Source organism: Pelodiscus sinensis, chromosome 5 (assembly GCF_049634645.1).
Source record: "Pelodiscus sinensis isolate JC-2024 chromosome 5, ASM4963464v1, whole genome shotgun sequence".
Classification (NCBI taxonomy): domain Eukaryota; kingdom Metazoa; phylum Chordata; order Testudines; family Trionychidae; genus Pelodiscus; species Pelodiscus sinensis.
Window position 1 is genome coordinate 118,643,797 of NC_134715.1, and position 12,545 is coordinate 118,656,341.

Here is a 12,545-nt window from a genome sequence, read left to right on the forward strand (position 1 = left end):
CTGCCAGGGCTGCATGCAAGATTTGTGTTGAGCCTCCGGGGGCTAACTAATGACCTCAAGAATGTTCGCCACCCTTCTGTACAGTTCTTGGAAAGCTTTAAAGTCATCTCACATTGTGGGAGGTGGAGACATCAGAGTATCGTTGGGGGAAGATGACGATGTGTGTTGGCGGGTGTGAAGAAACTGTAGACTCGTCAAATGAAGGAGGCTTGTCCTCTTGGCACTAGAAAGTATCCAATGATGGTGTGGAGGCAATCAGTGGTGGTACAGCCAGGGATGATTGTGGCTGCTGGATCCTGTAAGGATCCCAGTATGTCCCCTTGGCTGGCATAGGGATTGGAGGTGGAAGCCACCGGAGTGCTTGCCATTGGTGTGCAGGTTGTCACATCTGCTTCTGGTGTTGCAGATGAGGTTTGTGTATGAGCACCGACAAGCAGTTTGTATTCCACGTTGCTTGACTATGGTGGTTCTGAGCTTACAGGAGTGGACCTGCTAGAAGCAGGTATCAGAGGGGTAGCCGTGTTAGTCTATAAGATGCCACAGGATTTCTCGTTGTTTATGCAGATTCAGACTAACAGATTTATTGGAGCATACATCTGATGAAGTAGGTCTTTGCCCATGAAAGCTAATACTCTAATAAATCTGCGTTGATGATGCCAGCATAATCAAAGATGGTGGTACCACAGCTACCTGTGGTGCCGATAACAATCACTACCTACTGTTCAGTCATTGCCTCTGTCTTCTCGGTACCGGAGGCGGCATGGCGACAGTGCAGTGTGTGACTTAGGTTTTTTGCTGCCAATGGAACATCTTTGTAATGGGTTTTTGACTTGGCCTTTGTATGTGCCAAGTATGGGACCCTGCCCCCAGCCCAGTCCTTCCTGTGATCTCCCTGCCTCCAGCCCAATCCTCAGCTCCTATTGGATGGAAACAACCAGCCAACAGAAGCTGACAAATCGGCACGGGAGATGGGAGCAGTGCAAGTCTCAGTTCCGGGAGGGAGAAGAGAGCCACATGGAGGGAATAGCCTGTAGCTCTAAGTGATGAGGGGCTACAGCAGGAAGGGAACCCAACCTGCCTTGAGGGTACTGGCCAGGAGGCGCTTAGGTAAGTGTCTGCCAGTCAGAACCTGCCTCTGGCACCCCCTTCCGCACACCAACTCCCTCTCCCAGGTCCATTCAAACCCTCTGCACCCCCTTGCCCCAGGTCATAACTCCCTCTTAGGCTCTGTACCCCCTCCTCAATCCCTCCCCCAGGCCAGAATCCTCTCCTGCATCCCAATCCCCTGACCCAGGTCACAATAGCTTCCTTCACCCAAACTCCCCCATAGACCTCACATTGTCTCCTGCACCCCAGTCCCTTACCCAATGTGCCTTTTTGTACCCAGCCTCCATCCTTCACCCCCACGTCTCCTCCACAGAAAAGTGTGGCTCTGGACCATTTCCAAAATCTTGGAGTGCCCCCACACCAAAAATACTGCCCACCCCTGGATTAGTTGAACGAAAGTGGAAGCAAAACAAACACCCACATCAGCAGCTAACCAGATACTCCAACACTTTCAACAACAGTTGAAGAAATTTCAACTTAGATCATGTGTCTGAAGTTTCTCTTTAACTTATATTTTATTAAGACATTTAAACTAAAAAATGAATTTGATACCGATTTACTGGAATTCTAAACAGTAAAATAAAAGATTTGTACGTCAGTTTACCTTTTGAGCACACAAAGCACCAGCTCACATTGACGTGTGCATGATGACTTTTTCCTTTCATAGCAGTGAAATGATTGGTACAAACAATGCTATTGGAAGTGATCACTGCACACCCTGCAGCAATGCAGACATCTCCAGCATGGTAAGCCACAGGACAACGAATACACCGCATCATTTTGCCTTGAAAATGCAGAATACTCTGTTATCTTTTTAACTAGAGATTTAACTGGCCTACATATATAATGCAAAAAAATGCATGATTACAGAATATTGTACCTTATACACATACATACAAAAATGTGACAATACCATAATTTTGAAAACTGTGCATTTAAATTCAATCAGAATATTGAATTAACAGGTTTTTTACACTGAGTTTTGCTTAAGGATCTCATGCTCAATTTAAAGCATGGTAACATTACATGTGAAATGCTTCACACATACACAACAGCATGTATGTAATAAGTTGTTAAAAGAAAAAAAGCCTTACATACACATTAAAATAAGTATCTGCAAGTTAATAGCATTTAATTGCCCGCATTGCGTGACCCATGACTGATTTTTCTGTGGGTCAGGGGCACCGACCAAAAAAGGGTGCCCCACCCCTGTGCTAAGTAGGGTTCCTTCTAAGGCACATGCCTGTGGGGGCACTCACCAATCATTTAAGTCCCACGCACCTTCTTAGCAGAGCCATGTGGTAGCTGCCAGAGCTGGAGTCTGGGCCACGGTACCAAAACTTGCAGTTGCCCACCATACGGTGCTATTTTTACTACCATGAGAGCACCACAGAAGCTTCCACTCAGCCTGGGCCCCAACTGCTCCCAGGGCAGGACAGCGTGGCAGGCAGCTGCCCTGCGTGTCAGGACCAGAGCTGGGGCTGTCCGCAGTGCTATTTTTAGTACTGCCGGCTCAGCCCTAGAAGTGCTTCCAGGGCTGGGACCACAATACTAAAAATAGCACCGTGGGCAGCGCAAGCTTCAGACCTGGCACCCGGGGCAGTTGCCCACCATGCTGTCCTGCTCCAGGAGCAACTGGGCCCAGGGCTGCGTGGCAGCTTCTGGGCCCTGACTGCGGTACTAAATAAAACACCACAGGCCTGGCTTCCAGAGCAGCCACCCACCATTTCAAAGGTAGAAGGTGAGGGAATGGGCAGGGAGAAAACTAAGCAGAAGATGGGGTGCGGAGAGGAAAGGGCTTGTGCTTAGGGGAAGGAGGAGGAGAGGGCAGGAGGGGAAGGGAAGGGAAAGAGTCAGTAGGAGTGGAAACAGAGGGGGACAGAGTGCTACTGGGAGAAAAAAGGGGAGGGGCAGAAGGAAGGGGCAATGGGGGCAAGAGGAAGGAAAAGAGAAGGGGAGGGGAGGAGAGAGTGGGTGCAGGGAGAAGAGAGGTTGAAAGGAGCGGTGAGCATAAGGAAGGCAGAGTATGGAACAAGTCATGTGTGAGGGCACAAAAGGCTATGAGAACTGGAGCAGAGGGTGGTAAGGTGGCTTTAGGGAGGGAGAGGGCAAGGGGGAATAGGTGTTGGGAGGGTAGGGGCACTAAGGAAAGGGGGAGGGCACCAGGAGGGTTCAAGGGGTAAGGGAAGGCAAAGATGCCAGGGAGCTAAGCAGAAGGGCAGACACAGAGAGGGGAGTAGAGGGGAGGGATGGGCATCAGAGGGAAGAGAGAGACAGGGTAAGTGGGTACAGGTTAAGGATGTTAAAGACTAGTCAACTATCCAATAAGCACTTGCTTATCGGATAGTTTTTTGACTAGTCAATAGGCACTTCCACATTTCTCCTTTGAAATGTACAAGAGTCCCCAGTGGACAAAGGAGAAATGCGGAACTTTGCGAACAGCCCAGGACCAGCAGGAAGTCCCCTGCTGACTCCGAGCTCCATGCTATCCTGCATGCCTCTAGAAGCCAGGGTCAGCGGGGGATTCCCCAGGAGATCCTGAGTTCTGGGGAAATGTCATGGGAGCCCGTGATCGTGTGGAGTCCCCTGCTGATCCCGGGCTCCATGGCTTTGAAATGCACAAGAGCCCACGCTGCAGACTCTTGAGTATTTCAAAGAAGGCACCCGTGTGCAGCCCAGGGTCTGTGGGACTTCCTGCTGGCACCAGGCTGTACACAGAGTTCTACATTCCTCCTTTGAAATGGGGGCTCTTCTACATTTCAAAGGAGGAATGCAGAAGTGTCTATTGACTAGTCGCTGGAAATTCCATCAACTAGTCAATTAACTGCATTTTAACATCCTTAAAATGTTAGAGGGAGGTGCTAGTAGAGAAGTTGGGGAGGGGTAGCTACAGATGATCAGTGGGGCCAGGGGAAGCGTGGGCACAGGGGGAAGGGAAGGGTGGATGCAGAGGTCAGAGAGGATGAGGAGGGGGGCAGGTCTCAAGGAGGGCTGAGGGGAGTAAGCAGGATAGGAGCCAGGACAATAGAGGAAGGGTGGAGGGCAGCAGCAGACACCATGGGAGCAGATGGGGGTGAGGGCAGAGTGGTAAACATAGTAGCAGAGGGGAAAGGGAAAGGTGAATGCCAGGTAACAGAAGGGAGATGAAATGATGGGTGGGTTCCAGGGTGTAGAGGGTGTTGGGGGAGGGGAAAGATGTCAGGAGGGCAAGAAGTCAAGGAGAAGGCTTCTTGGGGGTAGAAGTGGATGGAGGGCAGGGACATGTGCCAGGGAAGCAAAGGGGAGGATAATGAACAGGGGCAGGGACCCAGGAGAGCAGAAAGGTGGTGAGAATAGAAATGTCCAAAGGGGAAGTACGGAGGAAACTTTGTGCACTTCCCCCTGCCCCTCAGGCCCTGATTGGCCTGAGTACCGAAGGGGGAGTATGTGAAGTCTCTTCCCACCCCAGAGGCATGAGCATCTAGGGGGAAACTCGGAGGGGGGGCAAAGACTTCACGTGCTCCCCTATCCCCAGACCAATCATGGTCTGGGGGTAGGGAAGCAGGGAAGTATCCTGGCCTCACCCCTTTTACTTGAGGCCCCGCCCCTTCCAGAGTTTCCTCCGCCCTTGCCCCCACCCTGGAAGGAGCATGCGGCCCTTAGAAGTACCGCTTGCTCCTGGCAGGGTGGGAGGAGACTTCACATGCTCCCTTACCCCCACGTCAATCAAGGTCTGGGGGCAGAGGGAAGCACGAAGTTTCCTTTGCTCTGCCAGGAGCGAACAGAGCTTAGAACACCACGTGCTCCTGGCAGGGAGGGAGGAGACTTTGTGCACTCCCCCACCCCCAAGCCCTGAGTGGTCTGGGGACAGAAGGGGGAGAATGCAAAGTCTCCTCCTATCTCAGGGTGGAGGAAACTTTGTGTGCTACTTGGCCTGGGGACAGGAGAGTGGCAGGGCCTCCGCAGGCTGGATCAACCACTTGACGGGCTGGATCTGGCCCACAAAGGTCCTTTTGCCCACCCCTGCTCTATAGCTATAAGTGAATTAGGGCTTTGAGTAAAACTGCCTCTAATTATAAACAAAGTCCTCCTACCACATCACTATAATAAACTACGTTAACTGGTTTGAACAAAATTAATAGCTCATTTAGCAGGAATACCTTTTATTCTTTATGTATGACAATGGTAGTTGTAGCTAAGCAATAGCAACGCAAAGTTTAAAAAAAAATCTAAAAAAAATGAATACCTTTTGATATTCTTGGATTTGAGGGGTTAGTAACATGGCAGCTCACACAGCTATGGAGAGGACATCGAAAACCTCTGTTCTCAAACACAGTAAGATGAAATTTTCTCACACAAGCTTCATGGTAGAATTTACCACACTGGGATACAATACAGCGTTTCACTTCTGCCTTTCTCTCCTTACACACAAAACAAGTATGGACACCTAAAAATAAAAAACAAAACATTCTATTTTTACGGAGTTTCTGTATTTAGGCTGTATTTGGCTGGAGGAAAAAGAATCAAAACAAAATTTTTTACTTGTTCTAGATGATTGGCTCTAATTTTAACTGAAAATTAAAAGGTTTCTAATGAAACCATCCCCAAACAAATCAAATGTAACTACAATATAAATCAATCATTGTTTAAATTGTACAATGTTCAAGCAATCCTGACTTCCTTATATGTTCTTATTTAAAGAATAAGAACACAGGCATAAAGTTACGGCAATTCTTTTAAATAATTAAGTCAATAACATTGGTTATCCATGATCCTGCAGAAGCCAAAAATCAACCGGGAATGATTAAAAAGCCTATTTCTGTGCCACTTGAAAATCACCTCATGAAAACGTCATTATTCTGATTCTCAGTTTTATTCAACAAGGTTCAGCATGTTTTCTATTTGAAGGCGCAACAGGACTACAATAGCTTTTTTAGGTTATGTTTAAGTATTTTAAATCAGCAGTTATTACTGGAGAAAAAGCAGCAGAGATTAATAGCAAGAAGTACAGTTAGGCTTTTTATAGGAAGAAGAGCAGATCGAAAAATAAGAACACTAAGGAGGGAAAATGAGACAAAGATAGACAAGAATGATTGAATCTACTTCTTTTACCTAATTGTAGGACATCTTAGTTTTCTGGAATTACATATGATGGCAAGTATTCTAAGTGTTATGATTATGCACTGCACATTCTAAACTATCTCAGGGTGCACACACTTTCAACAAAAAATGCTGGGTACCTAGATTTTCCAGAATTTACATGGAGACAAAATTAATGGTAATATGAGCTCCCATTCTGCCTGGCACCAGGAGTAAAACGGTTCCTAATGAATAAAACTACTGCCTATATTTAACTGATGTTCTTTGAGATAGGTTGCTCAAATCCTTTCCAATAGCTGGGTGCGCGTTTTTCTGCTAGCAATACCCATCAGGTTGGCTGAGGAGCCCCTTGGAGTGGCACCTCCATGGCATGGTATAGGGCTCTGCCAAACCTCCACCTCCTCAGTTCCATCTTGCTGGTATTCAGACAAAGAGGAGGTGGGTGAGATTTGGAATGGACACGAGCAACACAAAGAACAACAGTGTGAGTGACTGCTCACGTGCAATCCAGCAGGTGACTTCCAAGAAGTTTACCAGAAGGAGGGTTTCAAGATAAATACACTGCTGTCTGCAGAACTGCTCAACTGAATGCCATATCACCACTTGCTGGCTGGGTGATGGTGTAGTGTGCCTCAAAAGGTGTGGACGGAGAACCACATTGCTGCCCTGCAAATGTCCTGAATCAGAACCTGTGCAAGCCATGTTGCTGAAGAATCCTGCACCCTTCATGGAGTGAGCGGTCAGGCCCAGGGCTGGGACCTTGACCAGGTCCTGATCCATGATGAGACATAATGGGATGAAATAGGCAATCCCTCCATTGCTTCTCCTTTCGTAATAAAGAGTCGTGGCAATTTACAAAATGGCTTAGTACGTTCCATGTAGAAGGCCTGACATTTAGGGAATGAAGACTCCTTAGAATTGGTCTGGGGTTTTGGGAAGAACAAGAGTAGGAAATGGCCCTAGCTGACATGGAAGGGGAAAAGCACCTAAGGCAGAAAAGCCAGGTGAAGACAGAGTTGCACTTTATCCTTATAAAAGACAGTTTATGGGGGTTCTGAGGTGAAAGCCTGGAGCTCTGAAACTCATCTGGGTGAGATTATGGCCACTAGGAAGGCTACTTTCCAAGATAAGACAGGGGACAGATTGCCAGAGGTTCAAAGAGGGAAGGCCAAAATGGCAACCAAGGGAACCTCAATGGATGAGAGCCAGTCCCTGGTGTTTCAGGTGCAAAAAGTAGTGTAGCACCAATGACATGGTTGCTTCATGAGAGCGAATGCCCTTTTGGAGGGGCAATGCTGAGAAGCACTTCCACGTGGCTAATTATGTTTCCCAAGGCGTAGATGAAGGCTTTTGGCTCCCTAACCAGAACATTGACATTCTAGTTCAGGAGCGGGAAAAATATGGTAAACAGCCAGATCTGGTACGCCACTATCCTGTGACCCAGTGAGATTCTCAGGCAGGCTCCTTGGTCGCCACACTCCTGCAAGCTGCTCAAAGCTGCCAGTTGTGGAGATCATGTCAATCTCCATGTGCCACTGGGGAGGTGGGAGACATGAGGACTGTGCGTGCTGTCCCTGCCTCCAGCACAATGTCACAGCTCCCACTAATGGGAAACCATCCAACAGGAGTGGTCTGGGCCATGCTTGCAGTGCATGCTGCACAGAGGGCCTCCCCACAAGTGGCATGCCATGCGCAGAAATGTACGTGGCCCCAACAACCAGGCACTTTGAGCCATATGCGGGGAGCATGGCAAGCAGGGAGCCTGGCTGAAGGCCTCACGGGACTCCTGGCCAGCAGCTACCTAAGATAAGCACCTCCAGGCTAGAGCCTGCATCTAGCACTCCACTCCACCATCCAAACCCTCCGCACTCCCACTCCTGCACATACCCCCTCCAAGACCCTGCATCTCCTCCTACACTTCAATTCTCTGCCCCAAGTAACCATCTCCTCCTTCACACAAACTCCCTCCTGTGCCCCAATGCCCTATCCTGTGCTCCCTTCTGCATCCAAACGCCATCCCAGATCCTGAGCCTGGTCCATTAATATAGAGAAGTGCAGTACTTGACCACTTACCAAATTTCCCCCTCAATCAAAAATATTTGCCCACCTCTGCTTTAGTTGGTTCAGCCATGGCATTTGGGGTGAAAAGGTCAGGAGGGCTATTGGCATATCCACCAAGAGGCTAAGCAACATTCTGAACCAGTGCTGTCATGGCCACGTGAAAGCAATGAATATAATGTCCACTTTGTCTCTGCTCTTCGCTGCAAACAGGTCTATGTGGGATAACCCCACCTCTGGAAGACGGAAAGGGTGATGTGTGCCCTGAGGGACCACTTATAAGTGTCAAAGGAGTGACTGAGGGGGTCTGCCAGTATGTTCCGTGCCCCCAGCAGATGGAAGGCTTGCAGGGAGATATAGTGCTTGATGCAAGAGTCCTTTAGGTGAAGGGCTTCAAAACAGAGAGGAGAATAGTAAGTACCACCCTGTTAGTTTATATGGTACACTGCAGCTGTACAGTCTGTCAGCACAACAACAAATTGACTCTGTAGGTGTTAAAGAAAGGTCTGGCAGGCAAGGCAAACCACTCTAAGTTGTGTGACATTGATGTGCAGGGAGGGTTCTGATTGCAACCATAAGCCCAAGTATTGAACTCATCAAGGTATATTCCCAGCCCATCTCTGATGTGTCTGTGACCAGAAATAGGGAGAATTGGGGGCTGGTGATGGGTACTCTCGCTGCAGCCATGAGTTGAGGGATTGGGAAACCAAGCTGGGGAGAATGACCAGATTGCCCAATGGGTCCCTCTTGGGTCAGTACAACCTTGCAAGCCAGGCTGAAAGAGGCCGGATACGAGCGCCTAGCATGCTGTTCAACAAATGTGCAGGCCTCCATGTGCCCCAGGAGCCTCACGCAGCTTCTTGCTGTGCTGGGAGGGAACCTTTAGAGACTGAATGAAATCTGTGATCGTCCAAAAACAAGACTTGGGAGGTAAGCTCTCGCACCGGTAGACTTCAAGAGAGCCCCAATGAACTATTTGTTGAGCTGGGACCAGTTTGGACTCAGGGATGTTCATAAGCAGCCCCAGTTTGGCAAAGGTCACCCACACCAACTCTACATGATGATAGACGTGTTCCTGGGTCTGGCCTTTGATAAGCCGGTTGTTGAAGTACAGGAAGACTTGTATGCAACATTTGTGCAAAAACACTGCCACCATGGCTGTGCAGCACTCGAGGTGCAGAGGAAAAGCTAAACAGTAGAACAGATAGCGATGCTTGCGGACAACGAACCTCAGAAACTATGGAAATATGAGAGTACGCATCATTCATGTCAAGGGCAATGCATCAGTCCCCTGGATACAGGGAAGAAATGATGATGGACAAGGAGACCGTGCAAAACCTGAACTTTCTTATGGACACGTTCACATTTAGAAAATCCATAATGGGCCTAAGTTGTCCCTTGGGTTTTGGGATAAGGAAATCTGAGGAACAGAATCCTCAGCCCATGAATTCCTGAAGAACCTCCTCTAATACTCCCCCCTCTCCCCATGAGGAATGACTGCACTTCCTGAATGAGGAGCTGCTCATAAGAGGAGTCTCTGAAGAGGGACAAGGAAGGTGGGAGGGTAGTGAATGGATGGAATATCCCACCTCTACTGTGCTCAGGATTTGAGGGTCATCCACAAGTCCTTTATACTGTGAAGCCAGGTGTCAGTCTTGTCAGAGAGCAGATCCACATAGCTGAAAGAGAGGTCCTTGATTGTGTTCTGGACATTTGGGAACAGCTCATACACTTAGAGCCATGTGTTGTGCCACAATGTGATGATAGTGGCCATGGTTCTCAAACCCAAGTTCAATGCCTCCTGGAGGGAAGTGTGGGCCACAGTTCTGCCCTCTTCCAAGAAAGCCACAAATTCTTGACACGTATCTGTGGGCAAGCGCTCCTGGAATTTGGATAATGCATTCTAGGAGCTGTATACAGATCAACAACAGTGCCTGTAGATTCGGTGAAGCTGGAGCCCCCAGTCTGAATATACCTTATGGACGAAGAGGGTCAGCTTTTTAGCGTCTCTATTTTTTAGGGCAGGCCCCATACGTTCCTTCTGATTAACTATGTCAACTACAAGTGACCCTGGCGAGGGATTGACAAACAAGTGTTCATACACCTACTGGGGAACAAAGTAGCCTCTCTTGGCCTTGTGTTTTTGGAGGGAGGCAGGCTGGGGTCTGCAACAGCACCTAGGTGGTAGGTTGAATGGTCTTGATTAATGGCAATGTCACTTTCGATGGACCCTCAAGGGGCCAGGATGTCCTCACCTTCTAACTCCATTGGCACAATGAGGCTGCAATCTAACCACCTCAGGAGGTGCTGATGTGCTTTAGCATCTGAGACAGGGAGGGAGGAGGAAGTTCCCACGCCTGCCTTGTCCAGGAAAGTGTAGGACGACAACTGACTCCTTGAGCTCTGTGGGTGGGCAAATCACTGGTGGCACAGGTACTGGCATGGCCGCATTGCTCTGGCAGCTCCTTCACTAGAACAGACTCAGGCTCCTTTTGGATATCTGGAGCATCCATTGTGGCTGAAGGTGACTGGTGGGACGAAGAAACCATCACTGCCCTTGACACAGGTCCCTGACATTGATGGTAGGCCCAGGATATCCACAACGGCCATTGTTCAGGATCTTGTGATTGTGGAGGCCAGGATGCCTACACTTCTGGAGGACCTTTCCAATAGTGGCACCGGGAATAGCGGTGCCGAGAACTGGAGAAGTATTGGGCACTATGGGAGACTGACAACTTGGTCTCCGACTCTCACATGTGTTCATAGTCAGACCAAGAGGGTGCAGTGCCCAACGGCACTGGAAATCAGTGCCAAGAAGATGGAGAGCTGTGCAGCAACATGGCTGGCCTGCCTCTGTGCCTAACTGAAGCCAATGCCAGAATAAGCTCCGGAGTCAATGCTGGAAGTATTGGTATCAGGAGAGAGATTTGCACTGATGGCAATGCCGCTGGCCAGGTAGACGCCGAAGTATGTGCCAAAGTGGTGCTCTGCAGTGGGTGCTGATGCCTGTGCCAGTGAGTGTGAACCAGGACCTGCACTGGAGCTGCATGCTTCATTATTTAGATAAGGTCCCCAGTGGCCTCAAAATATCTGGTGTAAAGGGGAAGTCCAAGTCCTCCTCCAGAATTCCACACACAAGAGAGTCTAATGAGCCCAGACTCAACAGTCTCATTCTCATGGCCGGAGTTGATGGTGCCGCACCGTGCCTACAGTGTCCTGAAGCGGGACACACTGAAGCACACTGATGCTGAACCAAGGAACTGGCCTTAAAGGTCAGGGACAAATGCCAGTATTTCCTTAAGAGCTTCTCAGCGGTATCAAAGAGTCTTACATTCAGGCTGCTACACTGCACACCAAAGAGGCTAGCGTCAGGTTCAGCACTGAGGGTCTGAGTGCCATTTCCATAAAGTGTTTGTCCCTCTCTCGCTTAGTCCTCAGCTTGAAACGTCTGCAAATATTGCACTTATCTGTTAAGTGTCCTTCATCTAAACACTTAATGCAAGCCATATGTAGGTCTCTTCTGGGCACAGGCTTGTCACAGAAGTAGCAGTGCTTAAACACCTACTGCATTCCCGGGGGAGATGGGGAGAGAAACACTACTGGAGAAAAAAAATGAATGGGAGGGGAGCCTCCAGATTAGAAACTATTAACTAACTACTACTTGAATAATTAACAACTAATTATACACATGAAGCAAAGCAAGAGAACAAGCACTCCAATGACCATCACTGGCAGTATAAAGGAACTGAGGAAGTGAAGGGTTGGCAGAGCCCTATAAACTGAGCCATGCAGATGCCACTCCAGGGGGCTCAATGGATACCACTAAAGGAAAAATATTCCAACTGTGCACATGGCATGTGCATATATCCACTGGAATGCACATGAGCAGTCACTCAAAGAAAAATACATACTCTAGTATGATTTCTGAGGATGACTTACATGAATATTATGACTTTTTATAAACATAAATGAACCAGACTTGCCTGATGTACATTCACGACAAATGAATTTTCCTGCTGGTCTTCCAGGGAGCCCAAGGCAGCTTACATGAAAAGCTCCAAAGCATAGGCCTTCACATAGCAGGAGATCACCAGGTTTTTCACACAGCTTTTAAATCAGAAAAGTATTGAGCATTAAAAATACACATGGGATAAAATATTTTCTTTGTTATTTCTCTCACCCACTTCCTTTTCACACACATCTTTTCCTCTGCTTCACATATAAGTCTACAACCATCACATTATCTAGTTTCCAAAAAACATTTTTCCTTTCCTACATAATATTTGTGCGTCCTCTAGACC

General features: G+C 48.3%; 1 protein-coding gene across 4 annotated transcripts in view; it reads right to left on the reverse strand.

Annotated features, from left to right (window-relative positions):
* NSD2 (nuclear receptor binding SET domain protein 2) overlaps positions 1-12,545 on the reverse strand; it is a 190,766-nt gene that overhangs the window by 64,848 nt on the left and 113,373 nt on the right. For all 4 annotated transcript variants that reach the window (XM_075930893.1, XM_075930890.1, XM_075930891.1 and 1 more), the window contains 3 exons: positions 12,228-12,351; positions 5,333-5,533; positions 1,712-1,891 (listed from right to left, as the gene is read on the reverse strand). In XM_075930893.1, the coding sequence (XP_075787008.1) occupies positions 1,712-1,891; positions 5,333-5,533; positions 12,228-12,351 (505 nt within the window). The remainder of the gene's footprint in view (positions 1-1,711; positions 1,892-5,332; positions 5,534-12,227; positions 12,352-12,545) is intronic.